Source organism: Malaclemys terrapin, chromosome 12 (genome assembly GCF_027887155.1).
Source record: "Malaclemys terrapin pileata isolate rMalTer1 chromosome 12, rMalTer1.hap1, whole genome shotgun sequence".
NCBI lineage: Eukaryota > Metazoa > Chordata > Testudines > Emydidae > Malaclemys > Malaclemys terrapin.
The window spans coordinates 50,056,793-50,075,815 of NC_071516.1; the positions used below are offsets into that span (position 1 = coordinate 50,056,793).

Here is a 19,023-nt window from a genome sequence, read left to right on the forward strand (position 1 = left end):
GGGAGCGTCCAGGGACATGGCTCAGGGAGGCTACAGCTTCAGACCCAGCCGGCGACAGGGAGCAGGCCCCCATCCCCTCCCCAGCCGCTGAGTTCCAGGCCAAGTTGCAGAAAGATCCCTCCTTGCGGAAGCTAAGGGACCTGGCCGACCTCAGTGCAGCACAGACCATGAGGAGAGGTTGCCGGGAGGGGTTCCTGTGGGAGAAGGGATTCCTGTACCGAGAATGGGCTTCCCCAGGGGAAGTGGAGTCGTGGGCAATCCGGAGGCAGCTGGTGGTCCCCCAGAAGTATCGCCGCCAGCTACTGTACCTGGCCCATGACATCCCTCTCGCAGGGCACCAGGAATCCGGTGCACCCGGCAGAGGCTGCTACAGAACTTTTACTGGCCCGGGGTCTTTACTACTGTCCAACAGTAAACCAGTAAAACTCCCATGCAACATTACCAGGTCAATACTCCCCACTCCGTCACATATGTGTGTGAGTGTGTCTGTGAGTGTGTCTGTGCGAGTGTGTCTATGTGCGTGTGTTTGTGTGCGTGTTCACACATGAAGGCTTAAAGAAAACAGGTCTTCAGCAAAAAATAGTTTCATAGGCATTTTTTGATAAAGTAGAAAATAAAGCGGATGATGACTGGAAAAATACCAAAAAAGAGAGAGTTTTAAAAGCTCTAGTGACAAAAAATGTTTGTGTGCTTCTTTTTAACATAAAGGAATTACATTTTTAGGAAAATGAGGGTTCTGCGTGGTTCAAAAGAAACACGGTATTAGAGATGAGATTTTTAGAAAAAAGCAAGCATAATGCATTTTTTTAAATAAGAATATCAAATATTAGGGGGGGTTAAACAAAGTAAGTGTTCTGCATTTTTAACATTAGTTTATAGAGCAAATGGGTTTTATACCTGTAGGTTATTTTGAAGCAGAGTTGGAAAGGTAACCATGTGCGCTTTGAAAGACGCATGCGTGTCTTTTTCTCGAGAAAACCAATGAGACGGGAAGTGAGAGGGAGCAGCCGAGACAAGCGAAAACCTGTCACGGAAAGAGGAAAAACGAAAGGGAGAGAAAGTTTTCAAGCAGCAAGAAAGCCAGGTCGCTGAGCACATGGCAGAGAGAGGTCAGAAGGGCAGCGTACCGGGCCCCACGGCTGGGCCGGTCAGAAGCTGTTCTGTAGCGAACTCGGAAAAACGGGGGCACTTTTTTTTGCAGGGCAGGGGTATAGTTCCCTATATAAGACAAAGCCCCTGATATCGGATGTCTGGTCGCCCTTGTTGGGCTGAAGGAATGAAAAGACAGTCAGTATGCACTGCAAGGTTGGGTAAACGTATGCCAGCCTTCAATGACGCAGCGTTTGCTGGCTTTTGAAAGCTTGGCCTAAAGGAAAACTGCTGTCAAGAAATCTTTCTAGAAAACAAACACGGAGGCTAACTTCTAAGACAAACTAGCTCATGTTCCCGCTTCTGACCCAAGCAGTGTATGTCCCCCCCAACACACGCGCCTTTGCTCTTTTCCTTCATGAACGTGTTTTTCAAACCTAACCACGTTAAAGACGTGAAGGTTTAACAAACAAACCAACTTCTAAGCCACCAACCGAAAGGCCATGGGTGTAGATGTGTGTGCGACGTTTATGTAAATTAGGCAAACATCCTTTTTGTGTTTTGTGAAATTACCTCTGGGCATGGGCGTGAAAAATGGTCGAAAGGAAAGTTACATTTAACCTTTATATCCAGCTCCCCTCTTCCGTCTACTTAAAGGAACGTAGTTTTTGAGCTGTGTCCATTTATTGGAAATTAGCTATTGTTGACTTTTGCTGTAAGGAGACATTTGAATTGCAAGTCTGTGACGCCGGTAGACAGGATACCCTTGGGACAGCGCAGAGATTTGGGGGCAAATCCAATAGACCCAGGGCTTACCCTTCTTATCTGAAGTGGTTACCTGGTGCAGCGAAAACAATTGTTTGGTTAGAAATAAAGCACTTCTATATCGGAGCTAAACACGCCACAAGGATGCAGTGATGGGCAATGGAGGAACCTGAGGGATAGCTCAGTGGTTTGAGTGTTGGCCTGCTAAACCTAGGGCTATGAGTTCAATCCTCAAGGGGGCTGTTTAGGGAGCTGGGGTAAAAATCTGTCTGGGGATTGGTCCTGCTTTGAGCAGGGGGTGGGACTAGAGACCTCCTGAGGTCCCTTCCAACCCTGAGATTCTATGATTCTCTCTGCCCTGACGCCAACCTTTTCTAACTGTACAAAGCAACAGATCCCCACAACCCCCCAGGCTTATCTGAAGAAATAGCCCCAAGAACCCCGTACCCCAACTTTTCCCCGTTAGCGTGTTCTTCCGCTGACGTACGGGTTCTAAGCATATCAACGGTTCACACAGAAAAGCAGCACGGGGCATTCGCAACCGAGGCGACGGAACGACAAGGCCCGTTCCTGGGGCGCGGGGCGGAAGTTGAATGAAATAACAATGTCGGAGCCTTTTCAGACGTTTGGAGGAACCAAACCAAAGCTGTTCTGCGGGTGAGCTGCCAGGCACGACCCGAAAACCCTCCGCAGGGAAACGTTATTTACCAACGCAGGGAAATGGCACTGGAGATACAAACAGATTTCAACAAACAACTTCATGTTTAAAGCCGCCTGAAGGAGCCTGTCACTCTATGCATCCGAAGAAGTGAGGATTTTACTCACGAAAGCTTATGCCCAAATAAATCTGTTAGTCTTTAAGGTGCCACCAGACTCCTTGTTGTTTTTGCCTAAACCAATTGCCCAGAACACAAAAACCAACCAACCAAAAACTGGCTCTGCTTGTAAATTGCAAAGAAAGCTGCGAAATCCGGGGGACGGTAAAACCCCACAACCGGGGCTGTTTTTACAGTGACAAGATACAAACTTGCCTTTGCGGCCGCGTGAAATTCGGCTGCGGACGCGGTTGTCTGAAGAAACGGCTCCAAGCACACGCCGACTTTTGGTCACTGTCAAAGCCGGCGTCTTCTCCGTGTTCTTTTTGCTAAACGCGCCACTTTGACTCATAGCAAATCAAGCGGGTTTTTCATTTTTTAAGGGTTTAACAGGCACAGCAGGCCAGAGGGAAAAGGGAGCTGGCGTGAAGATATTCTCATCCAGGTTACGAGGCATTGTCTCCCCCAGACAAGACAATCAGAAATCGTCAATAAATCAGATTAACCAAAGCATCGGGGCATCGAACACTTGCCGAGATTTTCTAGGAGCACCTGCAAAGCAACAATGGCTTTTGTGTGTTGGTTTATTACATTGTGTGGACACACTAGAGAATTGTTTGCTGTTGTTTTTCTACAACACTTGATGTGGTACTTTTATCCAACAGTGTTTTGAAGCATTGGCCCTAAACTATTCGCTCTGAAAGTCTCACACAACCGTCGAATACAAGAGGACCAATGGTTGGAACATGCCTGTTGACTAAAGACAGACACGCCGAATGTCACCCCGCACTGAAACCAAGAGGCCCTCAGTCTGCGAGCGCTACGTTATAACTCTCCACGAAAACGTATTCTACGAGAAATGGCGACTGGTCGCACCAACGTGGCATATTGACCCTACATTGGCGTAGGACCCGGCAAGCTTGGTGGCTATAGATGACCCTCTGGAAAACAATCACAAATCTCACAACAGTATGTACATTTTTTAACTGGCAACCTCACTTGACGTTCGGTCAGCTGGAAGAGTCTCCAAAGTCAACATTCGTACGTCTGGAAAGAAACCGTTGAGCCAGTCCAAAGCCAGCTGGTTTATGAGGGAAGGCGGCATGTTTGCTGCCGTATGAGCTTCCGCTTTTAGCTGGTTGGCCAAAGCCATGGAGAAGTAGTTGACTATGATTAAAAGGAGGCCTCCTGATACAGATAAAACGTACAGGGTCTTCCTTCGTATCGGTAAACACTGGCTTATTTTGATTTTCCCAGTCCTCAACTGTAGTTGTAGGAAGAACTTTGCCACACAAGCACAGCCGAGGCGAAAGGAAACCCACCACGTTTCCCGGTTGGCCGTAGCATTGGTGCTGAAATTCAGCGCCGAATGAATAACCACAAAGGCAATGAACCAGCCCGTCTTGTGCCTCAGCCCTTTCGGCGATTCCGCATGAACGGGACCAACGGTCACCAGAAGGGGCATGAAAACGCTTGTGGAAACGCCAGCACCGTCCCTGGGCTCCGGAGGCGAAATGGTTGAGCCGTCGAGTTGAGCTGGTAACACGAGAACTCAACAGCTTTGTGCAGGCAGAGCCGGGCGAGGGACCGAGAGAAGGTGGAAGGAGGCGGAGGAGGAGTGTCTGTGATGGGGTGGGGCGCGCTCTGCAACACACAGCCCCACTTTGCGGGAACAGGGTGGTGACATAACCTGGGAGGGCAGGATTCCAGTTAGGACCCGCCCCTTCTACACACCTACTATAGCCCCCTGTCCTCTCCACCTCATTAAAGACTCTTCCCCTGCCCCCATTATACACCCCCGCCCTGCCCCCTCCTTCCCCTCCCCCATTAGAGACCCCCTGCCCCCACCTTCCATCCCCTCCCCCTGCAGCCCTGATAGAGACCCCCTGCCCCATTACAGACCCCCTGCCCCCTCCTTCCCCTCCCCATTATAGACTCCCCCCACCCTTTCCCCTTCCGTCCCCTCCCCCTGCAGCCCTGATAGAGACCCCCTGCCCCCTCCTTCCCCTCCCCCATTAGAGACCCCCTGCCCCCTCCTTCCCCTCCCCATTAGAGACCCCCACCCTTTCCCCTTCCGTCCCCTCCCCCTGCAGCCCTGATAGAGACCCCCCGTCCCCTCCTTCCCCTCCCCCTGCAGCCGTGATAGAGACCCCCGTCCCCTCCTTCCCCTCCCCCATTAGAGACCCCTGCCCCTCCCCACAAACGAAGGATGCAGACAGAGGATGCAGCAACAATTTATCAAGTCTAGAACACAGAGAGATGGGGAAAGGGGGAAATGGCAGGGGGTCCCCGTGCCCCCCAATACTCAGCCTCCCTCCCCACATGGGGGTCCATCCCCCCAAATCCACCACCGCAGCCTGCCTAAATCTCGCCTTCTTCTCCCACCCCACCGCTGTCCCCCAAAATTACCCACACCCCTCCTCCCAGATGTGTATCCCAGTACTTCCCTCGTACTCACTCCCTGCCCCCCATCTACTCCTTGGGTCCCCCCTTCCTGCCCCCATCCCCAAAACTCCCCTGCTTCTCTCTCCCCAAAGGAAACCCCCCATACAGGTCACCCCAGCACCCTGCCCCCCAAAAGCTGATCCACTGGTTCTCTCCAGTCCCCCCCAGATCTTGCTCTCCCACTTCCCTTTAGTGCCACCAACAATTCCTGCCACCCAAACCTGCTTCTCTCCCAGACACCCCCCCCCCCCGAGGAGTGCACCCCAATAGCCAATGAGGGCTCGCCCGTCCATCCGTCCATAAGGCCATCTGTGTTCTGGGGCTCAGAGGCGGGAGGGGGCGCCTCCGCCCACCACCACGGTCTCCCCAGTGATGTAGCTGGCGTCAGGGGAGCACAAGAAGGAGACAATCCCAGCACAGTCAGACGGGACCCCCAGCCTGGAGAGAAGAGACAGGGTGAGCCCAGGGGGAGGTGACTGGGGGGGGGGGGGGCGTGTGGATGGATGGAGGGGTGTGTATGGGGGTGGATGGATGGATGGATGGGGAGGTGGATGGAAGGATGGATGGAGGGAGGGGTAAATGGATGGAGGGAGGGCTGTGTATGGGGATGGATGGATGGAGGGAGGGCTGTGTATGGGGATGGAAGGCGGGGTGGCTGGATGGATGGAGGAGTAGATGGATGGAGGGAGGGGTGTGTATGGGGATGGATGGATGGAGGGAGGGGTGTGTATGGGCATGGAAGGCGGGGTGGATGGATGGATGGAGGAGTAGATGGATGGAGGGAGGGGTGTGTACGGGGATGGATGGAGGAGTGTGTACGGGGATGGGTGAATAGATGGAAGGAGGTGTATGGGGATGGATTGATGGGTGTGTGTGTATGGGGATGAATGGATGGAGGGAGGGAGGGATGGATGGATGGATGGATGGATGGATGGATGGATGGAGAGGTGCATATGGGGATGGATTGATGGGTGTGTGTGTATGGGGATGGATGGATAGCTAGGTGGATGGAGGGAGGGAGGGGGGTGGAGGGATGGATGAAGGGAGGGGTAAAAGGATGGAGGGAGGGGTGTGTATGGGGATGGATGGATGGGGGGATGAATGGATGGATGGAGGGAGGGGTAGATGGATGGAGGGAGGGGTGTGTATGGGGATGGATGGGGGGTGGATGGATGGAGGGGTGTGTATGGGGATGGAGGGATGGGGGGATGGAGGGATGGATGGAGGGAGGGGTGTGTATGGGGATGGATGGAGGGAGGTGTATGGGGATGAATGGATGGGTGTGTGTGTATGGGGATGGATGGATGGATGGAGCGATGGAGAGGTGGATGGTTGGAGAGAGGGGTGTGTATGGGGATGGATGGATGGGGGATGGATGGAGGGAGGGGTAGATGGATGGAGGGAGGGCTGTGTATGGGGATGGATGGAGGGAGGGGTGTGTATGGGGATGGATGGGGGGATGGAGGGATGGAGGGGTGTGTATGGGGATGGATGGATGGGGGGATGGAGGGATGGATGGAGGGAGGGGTGTGTATGGGGATAGATGGAGGGGTGTGTACGGGGATGGACGGATAGATGGAGAGAGGTGTATGGGGATGGATGGCTGGAGGGAGGAAGGGGTGGATTGATGGATGGAGGGATGGATGGAGAGGTGGATGGATGGAGAGAGGGGTGTGTATGGGGATGGAGGGAGGGGTGGATGGATGGAGGGAGGGGTGTGTATGGGGATGGAGGGATGGATGGAGGGAGGGAGGGGTGTGTATGGGGATAGATGGAGAGGTGTGTACGGGGATGGACGGATAGATGGAGAGAGGTGTATGGGGATGGATGGATGGAGGGGTGCATATGGGGATGGATGGAGGGGTGTGTACGGGGATGGACGGATAGATGGAGGGAGGTGTATGGGGATGGATGGCTGGAGGGAGGAAGGGGTGGATTGATGGATGGAGGGATGGATGGAGAGGTGGATGGATGGAGAGAGGGGTGTGTATGGGGATGGGGGGATGGATGGAGAGGTGGATGGATGGAGAGAGGGGTGTGTATGGGGATGGAGGGATGGATGGAGAGGTGGATGGATGGAGAGAGGGGTGTGTATGGGGATGGGGGGATGGATGGAGAGGTGGATGGATGGAGAGAGGGGTGTGTATGGGGATGGGGGGATGGATGGAGAGGTGGATGGATGGAGAGAGGGGTGTGTATGGGATGGAGGGATGGATGGAGAGGTGGATGGATGGAGAGAGGGGTGTGTATGGGGATGGAGGGATGGATGGAGAGGTGGATGGATGGAGAGAGGGGTGTGTATGGGGATGGGGGGATGGATGGAGAGGTGGATGGATGGAGAGAGGGGTGTGTATGGGAATGGAGGGATGGATGGAGAGGTGGATGGATGGAGAGAGGGGTGTGTATGGGGATGGGGGGATGGATGGAGAGGTGGATGGATGGAGAGAGGGGTGTGTATGGGGATGGGGGGATGGATGGAGAGAGGGGTGTGTATGGGAATGGAGGGATGGATGGAGAGGTGGATGGATGGAGAGAGGGGGTGTGTATGGGGATGGAGGGATGGATGGAGAGGTGGATGGATGGAGAGAGGGGTGTGTATGGGAATGGAGGGATGGATGGAGAGGTGGATGGATGGAGAGAGGGGTGTGTATGGGGATGGAGGGATGGATGGAGAGGTGGATGGATGGAGAGAGGGGTGTGTATGGGGATGGGGGGATGGATGGAGAGGTGGATGGATGGAGAGAGGGGTGTGTATGGGAATGGAGGGATGGATGGAGAGGTGGATGGATGGAGAGAGGGGTGTGTATGGGGATGGGGGGATGAGGGAGGGCTGTGTGGAGGACTGGAGGACGTTGGTACCTTTGCAGTTTCAGGTTCTTCATCATTTTCTCCTTTACGGCCTCCTCCTTCCACAGCTGGAAGAAAAAACAGAGTTGGGGGTCACTGACCTGCCCCCCAGGTGAGGCTCCCGCCCCAGCAGTGCCCCCATCAGGCCCCCCCCCGTGAGGCCCCGCCGCCAGCAGCCCTCCCCCCGCACTCACGGCAGAGCTGAAGTTGGTCTGTATGATCCCCCGGTGCCAGGCAGTTGATGCGGATGTTGCGGGCGCCGAGCTCGGGCGCCAGGACCTTGGTGAGCCCCAGCAGGGCCGTTTTACTGACGCTGTACGGGCCCAGCGCCTGGGTAGGGAGGGGGGGGGATCAGCACGGCCAGTCCCTGCCCCGCCCCCACCAGCCCCCCACCCCCCCGCCCTGCCCCTCTGCCAGCCGCCCCGCCCCCGCCAGCCCCCCCGCCCCGCCCCTCTGCCAGCCACCCCGCCCCGCCCTCTCTGCCAGCCACCCCGTCTCCTGCCTGCTCCCCCGCCAGCCCCTGCCCCTCTGACCCAATAGCCTGCCCACAGCAACCGCCCCTGGTCCCCGTCAGCCACCCCACGCTCCCCTGCGCCCGGCCCGGGGGCATCTCACCGGGATGGGGAGAACCCGGCGATGGAAGAGACGAGGACGATGGAGCCGCCCCCTGTGCAGAGAAAAGGAATGAGCCAGAGACCTGCTGCCCCCTGGGCTCCCCACTTCCTTGTCCCCTCCCCCTCCCCCATATGTCCCCTCATCGCCCTCCCCCTGGGTCCCCTCCCCCCCTTCATCGCCCCTCCCCCCCGGGTCCCGTCCCCGTGTGTCCCCATCCCCTCCCCGCTCATCCAGTCTTCCTCATCGCCCCCCCGATCTCCCCCCTCGTTCCCCCTCCTCCCAGGTCCCCCCGCACTCACCCCCGTTTCTCCATGTGGGGCACGACCAGGCCGACCAGCAATGCTGTTGCTGTCACATTGATCTGCAGGATCTGAAGCGAGGGATCAGGGGGAGTCCGGGTTCTGCCCCCCCCCATGCCCCATGCCCTCCCGCTCCACAGTCTGCCCCCCAGCTGCACCCAGGGCCCTTTCCCCTCCCCACCCCGTCGTCTGTGCCCCCCAGCTGTCCCCTCTCATGCAATGACCCTCCTCCCACCCCTCTGAACCTCAGCTTCTCTCCCCCTCCCCCCCGATCCCCAGCTGCCCCTAACTCCCACTACATCCCCTAGTCTCCCAACCCCCCTCTGAGCCCAGCCCCTCTCCCCCACCAACCCCCGCTCTCTGCTCTGTCCCCATCCCCCACCTTGTTCCACACGTCCTCGCTGGCCTCGAGAGTGTTGCCGAAGAACGGGTTCACGGCCGCATTGGAGACCAGGATGTCGATACCCCCATGACGCTCTAGGGCCTGGAGAGATGAGACGTGGGGGGGCCGGTTACTGACCGTGATCGGTGACCCCAGGGCCAGGGAGAGAACCCAGGATCCAGGCTCCCAGACCCCCCCCCCCTCCGCAGTAACCACTAGACCCCACTCCCCTCCCAGAGCCGGGGACAGAACCCAGGCGTCCGGACTCCCAGCCCCCCCCCCTCCCCCCGCTGTAACCACTAGACCCCACTCCCCTCCCAGAGCCGGGGACAGAACCCAGGCGTCCAGGCTCCCAGCCCCCCCCCCCCCCCCCGCTGTAACCACTAGACCCCACTCCCCTCCCCGAGCCAAAGAGAACCCAGGCGTCCGGGCTCACCGTGGCGACCAGGCGCTCCCGGTCGGCGGCTCTGCCCACGTGACACACGGTCCCGGACACGCTGAGGCTCTGGGCGCGGAGCTCGGCCACGGCTCGGTCCACGTTACTCTGCTTCCGGCTGCTTAGCACCACGTGGGCCCCATCCTGCGCCAGGCGCCGGGCAACAGCGAACCCAATCCTGAGGGGGAGAGGGGGGTCAGGAGTGGGGGCACGGTCGGGCTGGGGGGGGTCCCAGGGGCTGTGCGTCGGGAGTGGGGGGGCACCGGTGGGGCTGGGGGGGATCCCAGGGGGTTGTGGGTCGGGAGTGGGGGGGCACCGGTGGGGCTGGGGGGATCCCAGGGGCTGTGGGTCGGGAGTGGGGGACACCGGTGGGGCTCGGGGAGATCCCAGGGGCTGTGGGACGGGAGTGGGGAAACCAGTGGGGCTGGGGAGGATCCGGGGGGTTGTGGGTCGGGAGTGGGGGGCACCGGTGGGGCTGGGGGGGATCCCAGGGGCTGTGGGTCGGAAGTGGGGGCACCGGTGGGGCTGGAGGGGATCGGGGGGTTGTGGGTCGGGAGTGGGGGGCACTGGTGGGGCTGGGGGGGGGATCCCAGGGGGTTGTGGGTTGGGAGTGGGGGGCACCTGTGGGGCTCGGGAGGGATCCGGGGGGTTGTGGGTCGGGAGTGGGGGGCACCGGTGGGGCTGTGGGGGATCCCAGGGGGTTGTGGGTTGGGAGTGGGGGGCACCGGAGGGGCTGCGGGGGATCCAGGGGGTTGTGGGTCGGGAGTGGGGGGTACCGGAGGGGCTGGGGGGGATCCCAGGGGCTGTAGGTCGGGAGTGGGGGGCACCGGGGCACCAGTGGGGCTGGGAGGGATCCAGGAGGTTGTGGGTCGGGAGTGGGGGGCACCGGAGGGGCTGGGGGGGATCCCAGGGGCTGGGGGTCAGGAGTGGGGGGCACCAGTGGGGCTTGGGGGGATCCCAGGGGCTGGGGGTCGGGAGTGGGGGAAATAGGTGGGGCTGGGGGGCGATCCGGGGGGTTGTGGGTCAGGAGTGGGGGGCACCGGTGGGGCTGGGGGGATCCGGGGGGTTGTGGGTCGGGAGTGGGGGGCACTGGAGAGGCTCGGGGGGATCCGGGGGGTTGTGGGTCGGGAGTGGGGGACACCAGTGGGGCTGGGGGGGATCCCAGGGGCTGTGGGTCGGGAGTGGCGGGCACCGGTGGGGCTGGGGGGGATCCCAGGGGCTGTGGGTCGGGAGTGGGGGGCCCCAGTGGGGCTGGGGGGGATCCCAGGGGCTGTGGGTTGGGTGTGGGGGACACCAGTGGGGCTGGCGGGGATCCGGGGGGTTGTGGGTCGGGAGTGGGGTCCCAGGGGCTGTGGGTCGGGAGTGGGGGGCACCAGTGGGGCTGGGGGGGATCCCAGGGGCTGTGGGTTGGGAGTGGGGGGCACCAGTGGGGCTGGGGGGGATCCCAGGGGGTTGTGGGTAGGGAGTGGGGGACACCGGTGGGGCTGGGGGGGATCGGGGGGTTGTGGGTCGGGAGTGGGGGGCACTGGTGGGGGGATCCCAGGGGGTTGTGGGTTGGGAGTGGGGGGCACCTGTGGGGCTCGGGAGGGATCCGGGGGGTTGTGGGTCAGGAGTGGGGGACACCGGTGGGGCTCGGGGAGATCCCAGGGGCTGTGGGACGGGAGTGGGGAAACCAGTGGGGCTGGGGAGGATCCGGGGGGTTGTGGGTCGGGAGTGGGGGGCACAGGTGGGGCTGGGGGGGATCCCAGGGGCTGTGGGTCGGGAGTGGGGGCACCGGTGGGGCTGGGGGGGATCGGGGGGTTGTGGGTCGGGAGTGGGGGGCACTGGTGGGGCTGGGGGGGGGATCCCAGGGGGTTGTGGGTTGGGAGTGGGGGGCACCTGTGGGGCTCGGGAGGGATCCGGGGGGTTGTGGGTCGGGAGTGGGGGGCACCGGTGGGGCTGTGGGGGATCCCAGGGGGTTGTGGGTTGGGAGTGGGGGGCACCGGAGGGGCTGCGGGGGATCCAGGGGGTTGTGGGTCAGGAGTGGGGGGTACCGGAGGGGCTGGGGGGGATCCCAGGGGCTGTGGGTCGGGAGTGGGGGGCACCGGGGCACCGGTGGGGCTGGGAGGGATCCAGGAGGTTGTGGGTCGGGAGTGGGGGGCACCGGAGGGGCTGGGGGGGATCCCAGGGGCTGGGGGTCAGGAGTGGGGGAAATAGGTGGGGCTGGGGGGCGATCCGGGGGGTTGTGGGTCAGGAGTGGGGGTCACCGGTGGGGCTGAGGGGCGATCCGGGGGGTTGTGGGTCAGGAGTGGGGGGCACCGGTGGGGCTGGGGGGATCCGGGGGGTTGTGGGTCAGGAGTGGGGGACACCAGTGCGGCTGGGGGGGATCCCAGGGGCTGTGGGTCGGGAGTGGCGGGCACCGGTGGGGCTGGGGGGGATCCCAGGGGCTGTGGGTCGGGAGTGGGGGGCCCCAGTGGGGCTGGGGGGGATCCCAGGGGCTGTGGGTTGGGTGTGGGGGACACCAGTGGGGCTGGGGGGGATCCAGGGGGTTGTGGGTCGGGAGTGGGGTCCCAGGGGCTGTGGGTCGGGAGTGGGGGGCACCAGTGGGGCTGGGGGGGATCCCAGGGGCTGTGGGTTGGGAGTGGGAGGGGCACCAGTGGGGCTGGGGGGGGATCCCAGGGGCTGTGGGTCGGGAGTGGGAGGGGCACCGGTGGGGCTGGGGGGGGATCCCAGGGGCTGTGGGTCGGGAGTGGGGGTCACCAGTGGGGCTGTGGGGGATCCCAGGGGCTGTGGGTCGGGAGTGGGGGGCACCGGTGGGGCTGGGGGGGATCCCAGGGGCTGTGGGTTGGGTGTGGGGGACACCAGTGGGGCTGGCGGGGATCCGGGGGGTTGTGGGTCGGGAGTGGGGTCCCAGGGGCTGTGGGTCGGGAGTGGGGGGCACCAGTGGGGCTGGGGGGGATCCCAGGGGCTGTGGGTTGGGAGTGGGGGGCACCAGTGGGGCTGGGGGGGATCCCAGGGGGTTGTGGGTAGGGAGTGGGGGACACCGGTGGGGCTGGGGGGGATCGGGGGGTTGTGGGTCGGGAGTGGGGGGCACTGGTGGGGCTGGGGGGGGATCCCAGGGCGTTGTGGGTTGGGAGTGGGGGGCACCTGTGGGGCTGGGGGGGATCCCAGGGGCTGTGGGTCGCGAGTGGGAGGGGCACCGGTGGGGCTGGGGGGGATCCCAGGGGCTGTGGGTCGTGAGTGGGAGGGGCACCGGTGGGGCTGGGGGAGATCCCAGGGGCTGTGGGTCGGGAGTGGGGGGCACCGGTGGGGCTGGGGGGATCCCAGGGGCTGTGGGTCGGGAGTGGGGGGCACCAGTGGGGCTGGGGGGGATCCCAGGGGCTGTGGGTTGGGAGTGGGGGACACCAGTGGGGCTGGGGGGGATCCCAGGGGGTTGTGGGTCGGGAGTGGGGGACACCGGTGGGGCTGGGCGGGATCTGGGGGGTTGTGGGTCAGGAGTGGGGGGCACCAGTGGGGCTGGGGGGGATCCAGGGGGTTGTGGGTCGGGAGTGGGGGGCCCAGGGGCTGTGGGTCGGGAGTGGGGGGCACCGGTGGGGCTGGGGAGGATCTGGGGGGTTGTGGGTCGGGAGTGGGGGGCACCGGTGGGGCTGGGGGGGATCCCAGGGGCTGTGGGTCGCGAGTGGGGGGCACCGGTGGGGCTGGGGGGGTCACTCACCCTTCCGTAGATGCCGTCACAAGAGCCACCTTGTCGGCCAGGGCTCCCCGGCTCGCCCCGGCGGTGCCCATCGCCCGCAGCGAGCCCCGCACGGGGCGGCAGATCCCGACCCCCGGCCTGAGCCTGCCCCACATGCCGCCTGCGGACTCTGCCCCCTGGCAAGGAGAGAGCGTCGGGGGGAGGGGCCAAGCCTGTGCTGACCCTCCCCCGCCCCAGGGAGCTTCCCCCCTCCGCGCCCCGCCCCCAGCCTCCCCCGCCCCCACAAAATGTCGCTCCCACAAAACTTTTCCCCTTCGCTGCCAGGCGGGACTGAGCCCCTGGGTCGCTTCCTGCTGCCCCCGACTCTCCCCACGCCCCTCCCCCCACATCCCGGACACCGCCCGGGGTCTGCCCCCCTCCCCCCGTCCCCCCCATTCGCCCCCCGGGGGCTGCCCCCCACTCCCTCCGCGCCCCTCCCCCCACATCCCGGACACCGCCCCGGGGGCTGCCTCCGACCCCCCGCGCCCCTCCCCCCACATCCCGGACACCGCCCGGGGTCTGCCCCCGTCCCCCCCATTCGCCCCCCAGGGGCTGCCCCCCACTCCCTCCGCGCCCCTCCCCCCACATCCTGGACTTCCCCCCAGCCCCCCGAGCCCCTCCCCCACATCCCGGACACCGCCCGGGGTCTGCCCCCCTCCCCCCGCCCCTCCATTCTCCCCCCGGGGTCTGCCCTCGACCCCCCGCGCCCCTCCCCCCACATCCCGGACACCCCCCGGGGGCTGCCGCCCCTCCCCCCACACCCCGGTACCCCCCTTCGCCCCCCGGGGCTGCCCCTGCCCCCCACTTCCGCCGCCCCCCGAGTTCCGCTGGCACCTGCGGGCTGCGCGCAGCCCCGGCCCGGCGGGGGTGCGGGGTGTCGGGCGGGGCGGGACACCGAAAGCGAAAGCGGATCGAGCAGAGTCCGGGACGGGACCGGGGCGCCCCCTGGCGGGGAAGCGGGGCTCGGGCGGGGCGACACGGGGCGGTCTTGAACGAGGTGCGGGGGGGGGGCGGACTCGGTCTCTGCGGGGGCGGCTGAGCGTCCAGGCGGGCTGGGGTGTCAGACAGACAGATAAATAAAGCCAGGGGGGTGGATGGGGATGGATAGATGGGGTGGATGGGGGTAGATAGATAGATAGATAGATGGGTGGATGGGGGTAGATAGATGGGTGGATGGGGATGGATAGATAGATAGATGGGTGGATGGGGATGGATAGATGGGGTGGATGGGGGTAGATAGATGGGGTGGAAGGGGATAAATAGATAGGTAGATAGATAGATAGAGGGGGTGGATGGGGATAGATAGATAGATAGATAGACGGGTGGATGGGGATGAATAGATGGGTGGATGGGGGTAGATAGATGGGGTGGAAGGGGATAGATAGATAGAGGGGATGGATGGGGATGGATAGATAGATAGATAGAGGGGGTGTCTGGGGATAGATAGATAGATAGGGTGGATGGGGGTAGATAGAGGGGATGGATGGGGATAGATAGATAGACGGGTGGATGGGGGTAGGTGGGCAGACAGGCAGGTAGATACCTAGGTGGGGTTAAAATGAGTCATTTGAAATTGTTGGACGTCGAGGAATTGTATTTTCTAAATGAGGAACAATCTTTAGTTTAGGGGAAGCCAAAATGACTTTCCAGCGGTGACTGTTTGTTTCACTGCCTGACAAGTCCAGGGCGTCTTTTCCTTCTCTTCGGGGCCCCCCTGCTCACAGCCCTGTCAAATCCCCCCAGTTAAAACCACAGCTCTTTTATTATTAAAGGAAGAACAATAAAACAAAGGGAGGGGTTGGGTGAGCTCGATCACGGGCTCTTCTGGTTGACTTTCGGTGGGGCACATCGAGCGCAGATTGTGCCTGGGCAGGTGACGCCTTTTTCTCTTGGGACGCTGAGACCAGAGTCTGTTATTTCCCCAAATTCTGGAGCCTCCATTCGGAGCCTCTCGCCTGCCGGCCTGGAAGGATCCGATTTTATCGGTCAACCTTGGTAAAGGTCCATGTCGCCACACACAGACCAAGATCTCCACCTGTGGGGATCGACACTTACAGGTGGGCAGCTGCTTGCGGACCGAGCAGTGTCTGATCCCGCGCTACGCGCCTTTGGCCCTGCGATGGTGAGACCGTTTGTGCTTCAGCGGCGCCACGGCCTTCACTTTTCGAATCTCAGCGTCAATAATTATCGTCTGGTGGCCCATTATTTTGCACAACTGTGAACCTTAAAATTGATAAACCTCAAAAAAAAGGCTTCAAGCCCCGTCATTTCGTGGACCTGTGAAAACGTAACGTGATAAAACTCGAATAAAAGGCTTCAAACTACTCAGCGATATTCTCTGTCACCAGGAATCGAGTTCTGCCAAGGCTGCTGCTTAGATACCTAACAACTGTTTCCGACTGAGCAAAAGAATTGTGTTTACCAAATTCTGGAGCCTGCAGGTTATTACTAAATAACCCAGAGAGTTTATAATTGGGCAGAGTGAGAAGCCGGGGAAGGAGGCGTTTTGAGACAGGCCAATCACAAATATTAAGAATCAAAAATCCAATTAAACCCACTATTTCTTTGTGAACCAATGTTTAGCCCCTGCCTTCTTTCCCGGTTCTAACCAGCCGATGATTAACAGGACAACGGCTTCGTTATTTCAGATACGACAGTGTTTTCATCTCCCAATCTGCAGAAACAGAAAATAACACAATCAAAAAAATTCACTGTACACAAAAAGCTAAACACACAGAAAATAACACAATATACGCACAAACACACAACGTGCACACACAACTAAACAAACATCTACAATACGTACAAAACATTCACAGTACACAAAATACTTAAACACACAGACAGAACTAATGCAGTACACGCACAAGGCATACACAGTACATGTACACACACACTCACACACAGAACAACCGGCATGTGTAGCCCAGGCTAACAGAGCATGGCACAAAAGGGGAGAGGGATAGCTCAGTGGTTTGAGCATTGGCCTGCTGAACCCAGGGTTGTGAGTTCAATCCTTGAAAGGGCCACTTAGGGATCTGGGGCAAAATCAGTACTTGGTCCTGCTAGTGAAGGCAGGGGGCTGGACTTGATGACCTTTCAAGCTCCCTTCTAGCTCTAGGAGATAGAATATTAACTTTAAAATCAGGTGCAATGGTGGTGATCGTCCTCTCTCCAATGTTAAAGTCTTGGTGGGGAAGGGTTGTTCCTTGTATTGGCTTCTTCTTGAGTCTTTCGTGTTCTTCTTTCCTGTCGGTTGTAGTTTGCTTGTAAACAGGACCCGCCGATGAGCGGATGACGGGCATGCGTGGGTTACACACTTCCGAGTTTTTAAATGCTCTTTTCCTTTCTATTTCCATGAAATTAGGAGCACAAACGTGTAAATGTACGTTCCCATCTCGGGACAAAGCGTGTCGGCCGCACTTACCGGACGGGGGACTCTCTCCTGGGGGGCAGTGACTCTGAAAGAGATTTGGGGGTCACGGTGGAAAATCAGCTGAACCTGAGCTCCCAGTGGGAAGCTGTGGCCAAAAGGCCTAATGCGCTCCTGGGCTGTATAAACAGGGGAATGTGGAGCAGGGGCAGAGAGGTGATTTTACCTCTATATTGGGCACTGCGGGAATCCTGGGTCCAGTTCTGATGCCCACACTGCAGGACGGATGGTGATAAATTGGAGAGGGGTCAGAGAAGAGCTACGAGAACGAGTCAAGGATTAGAAAACCTGCCTTGTCGTGCGATACTCCAGGAGCTCGATCTATTCAGCTTAACCAAGAGAAGGTTCGGGGTGACCTGATCCCAGTCTGTCAGTACCTACATGGGGAACAAAGATTTAATAATGGGCTCTTCAATCTAGCAGAGGAAGGTGTAACCCCATCCAACGGTTGGACAGTCACATTGGAAATATGGTGTAAATTTTTAACGGCGAGGGTAACTAACCACCAACCAAGGGTCACGGTGGATTCTCCAACATTGATAATGTTTAACTCAAAATTGGATGTTTTTCTCAGAGATCTGCTGTAGGAATTATTGCAGGGCAGGTCTCTGGCCTGACCTCTGCAGGAGGTCAGACTATGTAATCGCAGGGTTTTCTTCTGGCCTTGGAGTCTAGGGAGCTGGGAATTTCAGGCTTGTGGAGATTCAAAGTTGTCAGTTGTCACTCTTCCCTAGGCTCCATGCCAGCGAGGTTGACACCTTCAGCTCCTGAATAATGCAGTTTATTCACTGAGTGCACAACAGACATTCCTCGCTCTTTGTGCAGCGGGAAGATCCCAGATAACCTTTTCAAGTTGGAGTTCACCTTCTCCTTTTTGTTTGCTTCCTTGCCTGAGCGGTTCCTTCCATCTCAACGGGAAATGCAATCCTGCTCTCAGAGAGCCCAAGTGCCTCTGTCCTTTTCAGTTCTCAGAACAGTCTTTTCACATTCACTCCCTCTCCTGAAGCCATGAGCTTCAACAACTAAAAAGTTCTTGATTCTTGTACCAGGTTTTGGAGACAAGCTCGTCTTCTGGGCTTGGCTGAGGGTTTGCTTGCGCACTGCCAGTAGTTAGTTCATTCCCTGTTAATATAAATATTCTGTACTTAAATGGCTTCTTACGAGGGAGATTTGGGTTACATAATAGCAACAACTTTCTGACTATCAGAATCAGCTCCCGAGGGAGGTTTTTAAGAACAGGTCGGACAAACACCCATCTGGGATGGTCTCAGTTTACTTGGCTTGACTAGGTGACCTCTTGAGGGTTCCTTCTAGCCCCACATTTTCTACGATTCTGTGGTTAGTAATTTGTTGACAGCACTGAAAAGAAACTTCCCATATTTGTATACAAAACATTTTCCTTTTCATATAACAACAATAAGGGGCAGTTATGATACAAAGGCTTGCGTTTGGATACAACATACACAACTATACAAGATAAACAAATCTACATTTTAAAAGGCATTTGGTGCCACCTTAAAGCATTTGAGGAAGAAGACCGAAACGTGAGCTGAAAGTAACCAATGTGTTCTGTGAGGCTTTTCTCACCATAAACGTTCGCTGCGTTTAAAGAATGAAGACTTGAGCACGGTTGCAGAGGAAATCAGTTTCAATCGGGAGATTTCTAGAATTGAAATGGGTTTGAATGAAGATTTTTCTTGGCAAAGAGGTGGGGGTAAGATGCCCACTTTTATTACCTGGTTTATAGCTCTGAGAACTCACACGGAGTATTATTAGTTTTTGAAATGTTCTGACTCAAACATCCTTGCATTCTTTTACAAAACCAGGACTCTTTGGCAAACATCAGTGTCTTAGAACATAAGAACGGCCAGACTGGGTCAGAGCAAAGGTCCATCTAGCCCAGTGTCCTGTCTTCGGACAGTGGCCAATGCCAGGTGCTTCAGAGGGAATGAACAGAACAGGGAATCATCCAGTGATCCATCCCCTGTCGCCTATTCCCAGTTTCTGGCAAAATCTGTCTTCTTGAGATAAAGAGAATATCTTTACCATCTTATATGTGCAGAATGTGTCCTATTCTTTGATAGGATCCAGCGATTGATTGGCTTGCTCTTTGACCCAGTGTGGTTTAGATTTGCAACTGACGCTTTGCAGGAAAGAAGAACAAAGGAGAAGATAGGCGGAACAT

General features: G+C 58.9%; 1 protein-coding gene across 1 annotated transcript; it reads right to left on the reverse strand.

The window, feature by feature from the left end:
* Positions 1 to 4,887: 4,887 nt before the first annotated feature.
* LOC128846447 (dehydrogenase/reductase SDR family member 4-like) lies at positions 4,888 to 14,345 on the reverse strand. The gene is given in 10 exon segments (XM_054045545.1): positions 4,888 to 5,552; positions 7,974 to 8,029; positions 8,156 to 8,185; positions 8,187 to 8,302; positions 8,581 to 8,630; positions 8,879 to 8,946; positions 9,258 to 9,359; positions 9,694 to 9,871; positions 13,388 to 13,542; positions 14,240 to 14,345. Coding segments are annotated over 9 exon segments (849 nt in total). The 5' UTR covers positions 13,522 to 13,542; positions 14,240 to 14,345; the 3' UTR covers positions 4,888 to 5,437.
* Positions 14,346 to 19,023: the final 4,678 nt, after the last annotated feature.